This window comes from Emys orbicularis, chromosome 13, assembly GCF_028017835.1.
Source record: "Emys orbicularis isolate rEmyOrb1 chromosome 13, rEmyOrb1.hap1, whole genome shotgun sequence".
In the NCBI taxonomy this organism is placed as follows: domain Eukaryota; kingdom Metazoa; phylum Chordata; order Testudines; family Emydidae; genus Emys; species Emys orbicularis.
Window position 1 is genome coordinate 50325908 of NC_088695.1, and position 15871 is coordinate 50341778.

General features: G+C 48.0%; 1 protein-coding gene across 1 annotated transcript; it reads right to left on the minus strand.

The window, feature by feature from the left end:
• Window positions 1-510: 510 nt before the first annotated feature.
• PCYT2 (phosphate cytidylyltransferase 2, ethanolamine) lies at window positions 511-14223 on the minus strand. The gene is made up of 12 exons (XM_065415628.1): window positions 14142-14223; window positions 12151-12312; window positions 10521-10587; window positions 9904-9988; window positions 9179-9223; window positions 6558-6696; window positions 5782-5864; window positions 5438-5515; window positions 4103-4168; window positions 3658-3723; window positions 3060-3148; window positions 511-1769 (listed from the first exon to the last, which is right to left on the minus strand). Exons 1-12 carry the CDS (start codon window positions 14221-14223, stop codon window positions 1661-1663), a joined length of 1071 nt encoding a protein of 356 aa, XP_065271700.1. The 3' UTR covers window positions 511-1660.
• Window positions 14224-15871: the final 1648 nt, after the last annotated feature.

Genomic DNA, 15871 nt, shown 5'->3' on the forward strand with positions numbered 1-15871 from the left:
CCGGGGCTCCTCCACAGCCCGCCCCCGCGCAGGGCCACTCACGACACCCAAACGGCTCAATAAGTTTATTATTTTCCACCACACGTACAAGAGCGACAGACAGAAAACGGCCAGGCTGGAAGGGGGGTGCAGCCCACCCAACATCCCCCCCAGGTGGGACCCAGCGCCTGCTACTCCCCAGCCACGGTGCTGCGCTCCCACAGGCAGGTGGACTGCCCGCTCCCTGGTTAGAGTACAGGCGAGACAGCAGCCCACGTGCGGGATGGGCAGGCGGACTGCCCGCTCCCTGGTTAGAGTACAGGGTAGACAGCAGCCCACACGCGGGACGGGCAGGCGGACTGCCTGCTCCCTGGTTAGAGTACAGGCAAGACAGCAGCCCACTCACAGGATGGGCAGGTGGACTGCCCGCTCCCTGGTTAGAGTACAGGCGAGACAGCAGCCCACACGCGGGACGGGCAAGCCGACTGCCCACTCCCTGGTTAGAATACAGGCAAGACAGCAGCCCACTCACAGGATGGGCAGGTGGACTGCCCGCTCCTTGGTTAGAGTACAGCGAGATAGCAGCCCATGAGCGGGAACGGGCAGGCCGACTGCCCGCTCCCTGGTTAGAATACAGGCGAGGCAGCAGCCCACGAGCGGGAATGGGCAGCAAAGGCAAGGAGAAAGCCCACTGTGGTGTGTACTGAGGGCCAAAGTCCACACCCTTGCTGCTGTAGGAAGAGGGGCCCAGGGAAAGCACATGCTTAGTGCAGCTAGTGGCCTCCCTAATTCCCCTTGGGGAACTATTGGCACTGAGACCTCCCCCATGCTCCTGCTAGCTGCACTGCCCCCCCCCACCGATCCCGTTTCTCAGTATGGAAGCTGGCAATACATTAGCACCAGCCACAGGTGCCACAGAGCCTTTCCCCCAGCTGTTTGAACCAGTACCAACAGAGCAGAAGCAGCTCTGAGCACTCCAGAAGAGTGTGGCCTGTTCCCAGCACCTGCCCATGCACAGAGCAAGTAGCTCAGCACACATGGTAGCTGGAGTTTGTCTCCCAAAGACAGCAGCTGATGCTCTGTATCAACTGTGAGGGACACTGCTACAGGTTAAGGGCCTGAATGATTCTCACAGGTGCTAAGTACCCACAAGCTCTCACTACAAATTCTAGGTGCTCAGAAGTCAAAATCAAGGGCTTGGGCAGGAGCAGACTCTTCAGTTTGTAAAATTCTTGACGATAGCAAAAAACCCAGGAAGGATGGTCTGAAGCAGACAGACTCCTAACAGCATAACCAACCAAAATCCCACACCAAGGGGAGCAGAGTCCTGCGGAGGGGACAGCACTTCCCACGTGTCAGAAGCCAAAACTGGCAGAAGGTAAAACCACAACATGTTAAAACATTCATGAGAATTAAAACTTCCTTTAAAGGGGTAAAACAAATCTCTCCCTAGGAAAGGAGGTGGCTGGGGGCTGATTAAGAGAAAACTAGGAAGCAGCATCCCAGCTTGTCATCTCTGCACAATCTGCAGTAGGATATGAAGAGGGAAGAATGCGTGAGAAGATGCCTTGTCGGGGCCAGCAGCACTGTCCTTGCCTAGGGTATGCCCTAGGCAGGCTTGCTTCTCCAGAAGAGAGAACACTGCTCTGCTCTCCCCTCCACACACTTGTTCTCAATCATCCTAGCTCTGCAGGCCTGTCTCATGCTCCTTTTCCTCCATTTTCTTCATGGCCTCCAGCACAGCCAGCTCTTTTGCTTCTTTCTTCTGGTTCCTGGCTTCAAACTCCAACCTGCAACAAGCAGGAGATTCCATGAAATCCCCACTCTCCCATTCATCAATATTCCCAGCAGCCTTTGCCTAGCCTGGAATAAGGGGGCCCATAGCCCTTCTCTTGACCAGCTGGCACTTCAGAAGCTTTACTGTAAGCCCGCTGTAGAGCCACAGCCTCCAGAACAGCCACAGCCCTAACTCAGCCTAGCAAGTAGTTAGCATTATGCAGTGCAGGCAAAGGCCCCACAACTTAGATTGTCTGCCCTTCCCCCCAGCCTCTGTCACCTGCCAAGTCGTGAAAGCGGAGAGATTCTATGATGTGCAGCATACACCAAATGCAAGAAACTGCTCATGTGCAGTACAAAGGAAAGGGGCAGATCCAGGACACACACCTAATGAAATGGTAAAATAACCTATTATACTGCTCACAAAGATGATCCTGAAATCCATACACAGCTCTGCCAATGCCTGAGTCCTGCCCAGCCCTATTCCAGTTTTAGCCCCTCCTGAAACAGGTGGCTCACTCTGCCAAAACTACCAAACTAGGATTAATAATGGCCCTAGCCAAGGTCCTTGGAAATGAAAGGCTTAGGCTTGAAAGGGCAAAATGCCAACAGCTGGCCAGAGGTGACAGCATAATGGGTTCCCTGCAGCAGGGGAATTCCTACCCCTCCACATTTAATAAGAATAGTAAATAAATAAAACACAAGCTTCTGTGAGAAACTCAAATAGAGGGCACTAAAGTGCTTTAAGACTGAATGAGTGAAAGCCTCACTGGGAGGTAGGAACTACACCTCTACCCCGATATAACGCAACCCGATATAACATGAATTCAGATATAACGCAGTAAAGCGGCGCTCCGGAGGGGCGGGGCTGCGCACTCCAGCAGATCAAAACACGTTCGATATAACGCGGTTTCACCTATAACGCGGTAAGATTTTTTGGCTCTCGAGGACAGCATTATATCGGGGTAGAGGTGTACATTAATTTTAGAGATGAGGTAAGGTATGTACATGTGTGTGCTCAGCTGCAGAGTTACATAAGTGGGCATGCATGTAAATGGACAGTCTAGCTACTCATTTTCATGTACAGTTTTAGAAACTGGGCCCTAAGTGACGTTCCCCAAGTTCCAAAATAAATCTGTGGCAGAGTTGGGAACAGAAGCCAGGTCTCTTAACTCCCAATTCTGTGCTTTAACCACAAAATCTTCCTCCTCCTGTCTGTTCACTATGGTTTGTCCTGATGCTGGTTATGGGATCAATCCGGGGCTAAATGTGAGTAGAAGAACCTGGAGGTCAGGAAAGCCAACCTGTTCTTAATGATTCTTTGCACAATCAGGTCTGTAGTAAGGTTGCTGCCACTGTCCACCAGCCGGAAAATGCCACGTCTCTTGGGCTCCTGAAAACAAACACAGCAGGCTAAGACGGGAAGAACATCAAGGTCTTTGAATTTAAAGCCCAGTGAGTGAACAATGAACAGAATCCAAGGCAGGTCCTGAGGGCCCCCAGCCTGGCACAAGACGCAGAATCCTCTCTTAGGAAGCAAAGAAAATCTCTGCTGAAAGCCCACAAGCTGCATGGGTGCAAAGGCAGAAAGTGAGCTGGGCGCTCCACAGATTGGCTGCCCAAGGCTGGCGTAGCAGAGCTGAGATTAGAGGATTTTCCACTCTACCATAAAGGCAACAAAATAAGTCAGAACAAAACAATGACTAATGGAAAGGAACCATTCTGGGTGTTCTGTCGGTTCTGATGCTGCAGCTACGTCAGGGGAGGATGGAAGCCAGAGCCGCCTGCCAGGAACTTGTTTGGGTGACGCACAACCTGACATGCACACTCAGCTGTGGAGTATCACCGGAGCCAGGCCACATTCAGCATAAATGGGGTCAGTGGCAGCTGCTGGAGACTCACCTGGTAAGGATCGGAGCCATCCTTATCTGGCACCACCTCAGTCAGCCCATGACACACAAGTTCCACCTGGAGAGATGAGCACATGGTCACTATTATAAATTCCTTTCGGAAAGTGCCACTTCTCCATGTCAGTACTCCTAGAACCAGATGGGGACCTGCCCCAAACTCTATGCCCACTGCAGGGGCAGCCTGGCGAAACTCCAAAGCCAACAGCTCACCCAGGTTGACAAAAGCACCACAGAGTCATGAGATGAGACATTTACAAATTGGCTGGTGTTGTGCCAACTCCCCCACACTTAAGTGCTTTCCAATGCCACAGTGTACCTTAGCCAACAGAGTCCTTAACTCTGCCCACTCTCAGCATGCACAGACATACAGTCCAGCAAGTAGCACCTCACGTGCACACACACATGCAGCCAAGAATAAAAGAAGAGCTGGCACTCACCTTGAAATGATCCAGCAGATCAGCAGTAACTGCGTACGGGGCGCCAATCACCACCTCGGACACATACTGAAGAAGGAGAAGCCAAGCATGATTCCAGACCCATGAAAGCAGAGTCTGGCCCATCCCCCAATAGCGGTCCAGCTGCTCAGTTGTGTGTGTTTGGGGATTTGAATAGGGGAACTGCAGTATTTGGAAAGGGGGCTCTACAGCCAGTGAACATAATACAAGAACTTTCTCTCCTCTAAAGAGCCTGGGCCTCATTATGGTTCTCCAGGTAGCAACAGGCTAGTGGTGGAGCCAATATGCAATGAGTTTGCACCACAGGGGCAGACACCAGGAACCTGAGAGGGGGATAGTACTTCAGCTTCTCGCTGCTGGAGAACTGCAGCCATGCTTGTGCTATGTGAACTAAGTGTAAAAGGATCTAAAGTAAGAGCAAACAAACATGTTTCCGACATTAATTCTGGTTGAATGCACACAGCAGACCCACAGATGAATGACCCAGGGAAAGTATTTCTGGAGCTCCTTTAACCAGAGATTCCTAAAGTGCTACAGGAATCCTTTCAACCAGTGCAAAGTGCAGCCACTTCTTCGGAAGAATACAGCAGCCCTTCTACAGTGCTCAACGACGCTTGTCCAGGACACTGTGGTTAACATCACAACTCTTCAGAAGAACGCCTTGGGATCTTTAATGACAAGTGATCATAGCCTTGGTTTTACCTTTATAGCGTTAAACTGAGGCACGGATTCAATAGTGCCTTGACAGAAGTCGTGCCAACTACCTGAATGCCAACACCGGCTTCCACAACACTTGGATGTTCAAGTGGTCTGGCACTGACCAAGCCTGCCCTTACTTAGCTCAGGCATCTTATGAGAACATAGCCCATCGTAGCTTGGCAAGCCGGTCAGTTAAAGTCACCTGACTGGTCAATTACTGCCTATTATTTGACCATATTTCAATAGAGTCAAATATTCCAGCAGGAATACCCTGATGGGGGCAGAGCCCTACTGTTTTGATTGCATCACGGTGCCATGCTTTCATTTTTTACAGCTTCATATCATTGTGTTTCATGTTTCTCTGAGTTAAAATAACTCAGGTAACTTGATTTTTGTAATTAGGCATATGCATCTGTCTAAAGCTAAGCCTATTGGAGGCCATAAAGTCTTACTCTTTTGTTATTGTTCTAATAAATCAGTGCTTTAAAACATCTGACCGTGTTTGACATTGACCAATATTTGACTAGTCAATTTACCAACCCTAGCCCAAAGCACTTTGGCTGCAGAACAGGACAGCTGTGTCTAATTCAAGAAGCAGCATTCTAGCCAGACACTCACCCTGCATGCCAGGACGCTAAGAGTTCTCTCGTGGATGTTCATGATGGGATAGTTCTTCCCTTTGTAGCGATTCACTTCCTATGGGCAAAACACAGCAGTCACCATTAGGGCAAGAGATAAGCCCTCCACCCTCCCCTCTGTCCCTCCCTACATGAAACTCATTCTGCCACTGTGCAGGACTGTGACTCTCTCCCGAGGGATTCCAGAGAACAATCTGTCTGGCTCAGAGAACATGGCCCCACAAAGAGGATGAAACAGGCATCCCTACTGCTCTGAGCCCACACAGAGAACCTGGCCGCCAGGACAGCTCTCTGCCAGGACTTTAAGCAGCACTCCATACTGACCTGATCAAAGTGCAGCCCAGCAATGATGTAGGGTCTCTCGGCCAGCAGGTGCACCTTCTCCAGGAAATCTACGTGCCCAATGTCTACGGCTTCTGTTAAGGATGTGGGACCAGCATCACAGCTGGGGGCGGGAGGAGGAGAGCAATGCTAAGAAGCTGCAGTATGAGATGGGAAACCTGAGGAATTTTTGTTACTTGCTGCCCTTGTGCCCTGGGCATCTGCCCTCTTCCCATGAACTCTGGGCACCTACCCACACACCTTCCCAGCCATTGTGTTAATCTGATTTTATTCAGCCTCTTCCAAAAATTTCTAACGGCTTTAGAAACTCTGTGGAAACTGGCCCAGCCCTGTAGACTGGGACAAACAGGGAAAGAAAAATATTCTCACAGGCTGATCCACAGCATTGGCTGACCCGGCCGCATGCTGCATTCAGCACTCCCTGAACAGCTGTCACTTGGTCACTGTGACAGGTGGCTTTTAAGAAGGGAATAAAGGAGATCTTGGAGGGTCCAACCATCTTCACTCCCCAAACCCTGTTAGCTGTAAATCCACCACTAAAATGGAGCTGCAGCTGTTTTCACAAGTCCATTTCCCTGTGACAGGCCAAAAAGCCACCAGTTGAAGAGCCCTGTTCCTTCCCCTCCTCCTCTCCAGAGAGAAAAGGAAGAGGCAGTGCACAGTCCTAATCCTCTGCTCCAGTGGACAAGTGTAAGAGAGACAAAGACCACAGCCTTCCCTACCCATCCCTGTCTAGGCAGCACAGAGTCTAAGGATACGGAACAGGTCAAAGGCTCCAGCCACATAGATGATGGTGTCTCCTGGCTGCGGCTCCTTCCCAGATGCAAATTGGATGATCTTTTGGGATGTCTGCAGGAACTGAGAGACTCCAGTCCAGGGGCTGTGACCTTTAGGGCCCTAAGCAAAGGAGAACAATGTTTCAGTCCCAACAGCACAAAGCAGGTTCGAATGGGATATAGATATCACATAATTAGCCCGAGAGACAGCTGAAGGGTAGGGCTGTAAGAGGAGGATGCCAGCAAAAAGCCAAGCAGGAAACCTGCCTAGCATCAGCTTGCATTCCTTAGTTTCTGGGATTCAGTATTCAGGCATGACCACCTCCCCTTACTCACGCAATAGCTCCTTCTGACCCATCTCTGCTAGCTAGTCTCTGAGCTCCACCTCAGAGAAAGGAGATGCTGGAAAGAAAACAGGGGGAAGAGGGGGAGTAACAGGGCAGCCTAGGCCTGGTATATTAATTTAGCAGGCAAAGATAAACCAAGATGGGATTAGATTTACCAAGCTGGGAGGGGTTGCAAGTGCTTTGGAGGACAGAATTAAAATTCAAAATGATCTGGACAAACTGGAGAAATAATCTGAAGAAACAGGATTAAATTCAATAAGAAAAAATGCAAAGTACTCCACTTAGGAAGGAATAATCAGTTACACACATACAAAATGGGAAATGACTGCCTAGGAAGGAGTACCACAGAAAGGGATCTGGGGGTCATAGTGGATCACAAGTTAAATATGAGTCAGCAGTGTAACACTGTTGCAAAAAAAAAAAAAAAAAAAAAAGCAAACATCATTCTGGGATGTATTAGCAGGAGTGTTGTAAGCAAGACACGAGAAGTAATTCTTCCGTTCTGCTCTTCACTGATTTGGCCTCAGCTGGAGTATTGTGTCCAGTTCTGGGCACCACATTTCAGGAAGGACATGGACAAATAGGAGAAAGTCCAGAGAAGAGCGACAAAAATGATTAAAGGTCTAGAAAACATGACCTTTAAGGGAAGATTGAAAAAACTGGATTTGTTAAGTCTGGAAAAGAGAAGACTGAGGGGGGACATGATAATAGTTTTCAAATACGTAAAGGTTGTTAGAAGGAGGAGGAAGAAAAATTGTTTTTCTTAACCTATGAGGATAGGACAAGAAGCAATGGGCTTAAACTGCAGCAAGGGAGGTTTAGGTTGGACATTAGGGAAAACTTCCTGTCGGGATGGTTAAGCACTGGAATAAATTGCCCAGGGAGGTTGTGGAATCTCCATCATTGGAGATGTTTAAGAGCAGGTTAGACAAACACCTGTCAGGGATGGTCTAGATAATACTGAGGCAGGGGACTGGACTAGATGACCTCTCAAGGTCCTATAATTCTATGAAATGGAACGGGGCTTGCCCTAGCCCCGCCTACCACAAAGCCCCCCACTCACCCACCCTTTCATCAGGCAAGACAGGATTTTAAATCAATTATTAAAATGAGAGCATCCAAAACCAATAAACCAAACAGCAAAATGTCCAAGTCCAATGTGACCACAATTCAGGAGGACAGAGTTTTAGCCCCACTGTGTGGCAGGATTGTGAAACAGCAGTAGATTTAATCACCAGCTCATTTTCATTTACTTTGGAAACCCGATGCCAACAGTTCTAAAGGCTTAAAAAAGTATGACGAGAACTCAGCTAAGAACAGGGACGTTCCCCAGGGACAACATTCCCCCCAGAAGGGATGCTATGTAATGAATCAATAGGATGCCTGCATGTCTCAAGATGCTTTCAGGGAGTGTGGAGCCCCCCAAATCCATCACAGCTGGTCACTGGCTGTAGAAGGGGATACCTTAGAGACCATCTGGAAGAGCACAAAGTTGAAAACAACAACAAACAAAGAATGACCCAGTCTATCCAGAAGATGGACAAGGTAAAATCCAGAGCATGGGAGCAAGTTCTTCTGGGCAACATTCCAGCTGCCGAGCTAGGAGTGTGGGGGTCTGATAACATACCCCACATTTTCACAAACCCAGGGGGCCGGACCAGTTTGTTCGTCAGAAATAGCCACAGAAATGTCAGTGTGACAGGCTGAATGTAGCTGTAGCATCAGGAGCATTTTGCTGGTTAAAGGTTGGACCTGCGGCGGGTCCCAATTTTTCTGAACTGAGCACAAAAGTCACTATGATTGTACATGTAATCTGGGGGCACCAATAAGGGATGAATTTGAACTTGTGAAGTACAGCATGCCCCATGCCCAATCTCTTTTGAGCACACTTAGTTTAAAAGGAGCATCACTGAGCAGAGTGTCCCCTTGGTGGGAACACGGCTCAAGAGAAAGGTCCTGGGAACCATGGAAAGGTGGCGAAAAATGGAACTTATGAGCAAGAAAGACACAGCAAGGTGCTCAATGAGTACTGCAGACCTCTGCTGTGTTTACAACACAGCTCAGTCTCCCCAGCTTCCCAGGCCCACTCCAGACTCACCTGTTCATTTTATAGGCCTGGCAGGGGGTTTGCTTTGGTTGTCACTGGGCAGGAAGACCACCTTATACTGCAGACTGTAAAGCACATGTGGAATCCTTCTCAACTAGTCCACGTGTGCCACCACCTGGCTCCCCACTGCTTGGAACCCACACACTCACCTTCCCAAAGTTATCCTTGTGCTTCCGGTAATCCAGGTCTTCATCCTGCACAGAGGAAGTGGAGAATCAGAATGCTGATTCTGAGGTGGATCTCTCAGCCCAAAACAAGCTCCTGCTAGCAAAAGCATAGGGGAGCCTAAGCACCAGATACCAATCCTGCATCAGCTGATTTATCAGCATTTAATACCCAAAGCTTGTGACCTGGCCCAAAAGCCAGAGAGAGCATGGCTCAGCATCTGACTCTGATCTTGCCCATACGTGGCAACACCCAGCAATAACCATAGGCCCCAAAGGGGCAGCTTCGTCTCTGGAATCTCCAGGGCATCCTGTTTTACAGCCAAAAATAGGATGGTGTCTCTGTAGAGATTGTCATTCACTCAGAGAGGTCACTGGAAAGAGGCATGTGTTCCCCTCCATGCTGCCTCTTGGTGCCAGGGGGACCAAGCCTTGAGTCCCCTGCAGAGCAACGCAGAGTGTCAGCCACTATCCTCTCAGGGGGCCCTACTTCACGGGGGTCTGAGCAAAGATAAGCAGAGGATTCAGCCAGCCCTGCCCACATGGTAGCTTGCAAAAACCATCAACATTCTGTGCAATAGACCCAGGAGCTCCAGTGTGGAGCTCAGCTCTGCCATTCAGGATGAAGGTGACTCATGAGGAAATGGCTAAGCAAAGGCGCTGGGAAATGCCCCAGCCCCAGGGTTACCACCCACAGCTGTCTGACTCACTATGTTGCTGTGGTGAGCCTTGGTCATGAGCAACATGCGACCAACCAGATCAGTAGTGGACACTCCCTGGGTGCGATTACATTCCCTGCAAGAAAACAAGCAAAGGATAAGTAGAGAATGTAGAAGCAGTGGTCCCCTCAATCTGCAGGAACATTCAGAAAACTCGCCAAACCAGGGGCTGAGGCTGGGAGAGGCCCTTTCCCCCACGTACCATGTCACATGGAAAAGAACATTTGCCTATCTGAGTCTCTGCACCTTTCCGGCTCCCTTTGCTCACCACTCAGTGTGTGCAGCTCCTGTGAAGACTCACCTTGTGCAACTCCCCAGCACTGCTGTTTGCAGTCCATGACTTCAGTGCCACATGCCTTACAGCTCACTGGGGACAGGAACAGCTGCATGCTATCTATAGGATGGGAGGCCAGCCAGCTGTTGCCTGCAGTGCCCCCTGGAGGCCACATGAGTAAGGGCAACTAAAGTAGCAGGGACACACCACAGCTAATAAAGACAAGGTGAAGATGCAACTCGAAGACACCAGCATTTCAGCTGAGCTCCACACCCTCTGACTTAAACAGGAATTCCCAGCAGGTCCTATTAGAACAGGAGTGGCAATGGGTTACCTGTATCTCCCAGCTGCCTTCACCTCTTCATAGGTGTCCTTGCCATCTACAGTTAGTGTGATGTCATCTACAGAGAGACAGAAACATTAGAGCACCAGCCCCTTCTACGCCCTGTGCAAATCGAATGAGCTGGTGGGGAAGTGGGGAGCGCAATGGCTGAGTGTGACCAGCACACAAGTCAGAACAGGAGCAAAAGCTTCATAATTCTGCTCTAAATCATGGTGTATACACAGCCAACCTCTTCCATGCCATGGAACAGTTGGGAATTTGCCACTCTTTCCTGACCTGGGAGGAAAGCAGATTAATAGATTCTAAAAATCATTTAGTCTGATCTTCTGTATAACACAGTCCATAGAATTTCATCCAGTTACCCCATACTGAGCCCAATAACTTATGTCTAACTAAAGCATCTCTTCCAGAAAGGCATCTAGTCTTGAACTGAAGTCATCAACAGATCGCAAATCCACATCCCTGGGTAGTTTGTTCCAATGGTTAAATCACCCTCACTGTCAAAAATGTGTTCCTTCTTTCTAATTTTAATTTGTCTGGGTTCAGCTGCCAGCCACTGGTTCTTGTTCTGCCTGTCTCTGTTAGATTAAAAAGCTCTTTGGTACCTAGTATTTTCTCCCCATTAAGTTACTGATACACTGAGATCAAGTCACCTCTTGATCACCTTTTTGATAAGCTGAACAGATTGAGCTCCGTAAGTCTCTGCCTGTAAGGAGTCTTCACTGCAGAGTTAACTCAGGCATTGCTCCCTAAACTCTCCCACGCGCCTAGAAGCACAGACAAGTCACACATAGGCTAGCCTAACCCAGGTGCCAGTCACCTAAATTACCCTCTGCAGCAAAAATATTCCCTAAGGCATTGTTACAGTCTTCAAATCCTCTCTGTGGCTTTTTGCTGCACCCTCTCCATTTTTTCAATATCTTTTTAAAATGTGCACAGCAAACCTCTATGCAGTATTCCAGTAGCAGTCTCCCCAATACCATATACAGAGGTAAAATTCCTGGGGAAGTTCCTCAAAATCTTCTCAGGATTCCCATCCTGCTTCTTTCTGAGCCCTCCAGCAAAAAAGGCCACCCCACCCAGAAAGTGCAGATCCCACAGCACAGGGAAACGAATGGGTTCCAACCCTGGGGTTCTGTAGTTTCTGATCATGGCTCTGGGAGCAGTGATTACAACCCCCTGCAGCAATAGTGCTCCCGCCTATGTCCCAGACAGACCTGTGAGCTGGGAGAGCCTGTGTAGCTGAATGTCTCAAAATCTCCCCCTGCCCTAGTATGAAGCAGTTCCATACCCTCCCCGTATTACATGGTGGAATACAAGGCTGTACTGCAAGTAACAAAGACCCCTGGTGCCAGGGAAAAGCCCTGAATCTCTGGCAAAGACACTGGAGTTGCTGCTGTTCTGTCACATTTCCAGTTAAACTTGTTTATTTCATACTCCCTTTTGACATCACTGTGCCTTGGAGAAGCTATAGCATCGAGGATGGGGAAGGAACTTGTCTGTTCACACAGAGGCAGTGAATGATCTGACAGAGGGGACGAGTGCAGCAGAACGAGAGCTGAACCCACCTGGCCTTCCCTGCACTTGGCCCTTAGCTATACAGAGCAACCAGAACACTTACTGCCGTGCACACAGAAGTCACAGTTATACTTGTCCAGGGTTTCCAGTGTGGTGACGTAGGGAGCTTGTGCGGCAATCTCATCCACCCACTTGATAGCTTGCACCATTTTGTACCTCTCCTCCTGGGTAAAGACAGGTGGCCCTTTGTGCTTGGCAATCTCCTCTGGATAACAAAGAAAGCAAAGCCAGTTACAGACACACACACACAGTGCCACTATAGAGGCAAGTCCACCAATTCTCCAAGAGTCCCCTCAGGAGCCCCAGTTCCCAGGGGGCCCCAATTATGGGGATAGCCCACAAAACCACAGCTTGGTGTATGAGAGCTCAGCCCAGAAGGGAATAGAGGGCAGGAGTGAGGTTTAACTGACTCCATAACAGGCTTGAACATATTTTACCTTAGACCCATTTTGTAGGTGTGTAACAAGAGCCCATCCCAAAATCCAATCTGAGGGAAGGATGGTCCATGCTTCAAATGTTACCTGCTCTTACCCTGCAGTTCTCAGCAGCTAGGAAGTGAGTGGGTCTGGCTCCCTGGCAGCCCATGGAAGGGAATTCCCTTTGTACCCATTAGATTCACTCAGAGATGTGGCTTGGGCACCAAGTCAGTGCACATGGATCTCTCTAGAGTCTAGGGACGGCAGACACCCTGCAGACAGTTACCAAGGTGTTGAGGGAATCCAAATGCCAGTGACAGAGGGTTAGGAATGATCCTCACTCCCAGACAAGGCCTGGTCTATGGTGGAAAACGTGTGCCACTGTAATGAAATCAATTTAAAAATCTATCTGAACACACGGGTGCAAATCCCAAACAGACACACGTACACCAGTTAGATAAGTTATTTTAAGCAGAGTCTGAATACAGTAAATTGGTTTAAGGGTCTCTCTGCTGGGGGGTTGCACCCGTGTGACTAGTAGACTTTGAATTGTTTAAAGGGGCAGTATGACCAATGGTTAGACCCAGCATTGGGACTCAGGAGACTTAGGGTCTATTCCTGCTCTGTCACTGGCCTCATGGTGACCTTGGGCAAGTCCTTTCCCCTTCCTGTGGCTGAGTTTTCCTATCTGTAAAGTGGGGGTAAGGATACTGCCCTCCTTTGTAAAGTGCTTCGAGATCTAAAGAAAAGCACTACATAAGAGATAGGTATTATTATAAGCTACACTGGTGCAAGTTTTCTAATATAGGCCAGACCCTAGAAACAGTCCCATGTGCTCTGGACTCTGAAGTCTCTCACAGAATCATAGAAATATAAGGCTGGAAGGGACTTCAAGAAGTCAACGAGTGCAGACCCCCGCACGTAGGCAGGACCAAGTAAACCTAGGCCATCCCTGACAGATGTTTGTCCAACCTGTTCTTAAAAACCTACGATGATCGCGATTCCACAATCTCCCTTGGGAGCCTATTCCAGAGCTTAACTATATTTATAGTTAGAAAGTTTCTCCTAATATTAGCCTAAATCTCCCTTGCTGCAGATTAAGTCCATTACTTCTTGTTCTACCCTCACTGGACATGGAGAACACAGTTGATTACAGTCCTCTTTATAACAGGCGTTAACATATTTGAAGACTTATCAGGCCCCCCTTCAATCATCTTTTCTCAAGACTAAACATACTGATTTTTTTTAAACTTTCCTCATAGGTTAGGAGAGCACTGCTGTTGCCCTCCTCTGGACTCTCTCCAATTTGTTTACATCTTTCCTAGAGCGTGGCATTCAGAACTGGACACAGTACTCCAGCTGAGGCCTCACCTGCGCTGAGTAGAGCGTGACAATTATCTCCCATGTTTTATATACATTATCTACCAGTAAGCAAAAGGGTAACTAAGAAGAGAGCAATCCCACTCGGATACTAGCCAGAGATACCCCTCCTTTGATGGCTCTGTTGCTGCTAGAGGAGCTGTAACTGGGAATTTGTTGTGCATCAGGCTCACCATCCTCAGTGCTGATTTTGTTGGCTGATGCTAGCAGCAGATGAAGGACTGAGAAAGCCTCTTACCATCCGTGTGGACTCCCACAATGAGATAGTCTCCCATGGCCCGAGCCTGGCGCAGCTGATTTGAGTGGCCATAATGCACCATATCATAGCTAGAAAGACAAAGGGTCAGTGTTAGGCCTAGTGTACAATTAAGAGGGCTCAGCTGCATAACGATGTGATTTGATCATCTTCCTGCAGTGCAGTCAAAGACCCTCTTCCACTCACTCCTTCCCCACAAAAAAAGATTCAAAAGGTTAAAGTCTCCAAGCAGCTGAATCTCTGGTAGTCACTTTTATGCAGCTAACCTAGACCAGAAAGCTGTATTATCGCTCTGCAATAAATTGGTTGGAGGAACAGGGCTATTAAGGGAGCCCACAGTGTGTCGTCCACACAAAGGACAAATCAGTGCCAATGTTACCAGAGGCTACGTTCCATCAGCCAGCTCTGCTCCTCACATGACTGAAGAATCCTGTTACCCTGGTGACACCTCGGAGGAGATCCAGAAGTAATTTCCTCTCTCCCACTCACTGGGGTAAAAGAAGGTATTTCTATAAAGAGCTTGGGTGCCCAGAGGGGTGTTAATAGGCCTCTTCACCATGAATGGTCCCTTGAAATACATGTTAACTGTTTATGCTAAACAATCTGTCCACTTGTATTTAGCTGTGACACTGAGCCCTGGTCTACACTGGGGAGTTGGGGGGGGAAGAATCTATCTAAATTACGCAACTTCAGCTACGTGAATAACGTAGCTGAAGTCGACGTATTTAGATCGACTTACCGTGGTGAGTCAACTACTACCGCTCCCCCATCAACTCTGCCTGCGCCTCTCGCCGAGCTGGAGTACAGGAGTCGACGGGAGAGCGCTCGGGAGTCAATTTATCGTGTCTAGACTAGACGCGATAAATCAATCCCCAATGGATCGATCGCTGCCCGCCAATCTGGCCGGTAGTGAAGACATACCCTCAGTAAGTTTCCCACACCTGAAGAAAAGCTCTGTGTCACCTCAAAAGTTTGTCTCTCTCTCACCAACAGAAGTTGGTCCCATAAAAGATATTACCTAACCCACCTTGTATCACTAAACTTATAATATATTAAAATAATTTCAATTAAATACAAAAAATATTAGGCAGTACATGTTTGCGACCAAGTTTTAAAGAATGTCAAAAAACTTAACTGCTGGAAGTCACTGGCTAAATATCTGGAACCTCACTTTACTGAAGTGCTAAACCAAACTTTTGACAGCAGTAGCCTCTTCTGCTGGTGCAGAGGGAATACCTGCGTCATTAAAATTTCTTCAACTATATTAATTCAATTACTAGTTCAAAGTTAAAAAACTAACTGGAGTTGAAAAAGCAGGAAAGCTATGAATAAAAATTAGGTGAAAGAGGACAAGGTCTAGCAGTTCTAAAATCTTGAAGGACAAAGCTGATTGGAAACATTCAGTTCAATTCACGAACGATAAATAATACTTTTTTTAATTACTGAACTAGCTAGTTTTACATGTAAAAGTTGTTTAGATAAGAAGAAAGTTTATGCATCCAGCACATTTAAGGTGGTTGTTTTTTTTGTTTTTTTTTTTAAACTGATGTTTTTGTGCATTTTTAATTGAGTTTGAGTTTCTATCCAAATACAGCTTCACACAAATTGCAAGCAAAGAAGGTAAGCTATATAATTGATCTAAGTCAATGGTTTTCAACCTGGGGTCCGCAGACTATGTTAAGATTTCCAAAGAGGTCCACTCCTCCATTTGA

What these genes read in the sequence shown, in the direction of transcription:
- PCYT2 (XM_065415628.1), bottom strand. Translation starts at nt 14,223, where the DNA reads ATGGTGCATTATGGCCACTCAAATCAGCTGCGCCAGGCTCGGGCCATG. An exon ending in AGGCTCACCACAGCAACATA is followed by an intron (nt 9,224 to 9,903) that starts GTGAGTCAGACA and finishes TCCTCTGTGCAG; the next exon opens with GATGAAGACCTGGATTACCG. An exon ending in ACAAGGATAACTTTGGGAAG is followed by an intron (nt 6,697 to 9,178) that starts GTGAGTGTGTGG and finishes TCCTTTGCTTAG; the next exon opens with GGCCCTAAAGGTCACAGCCC.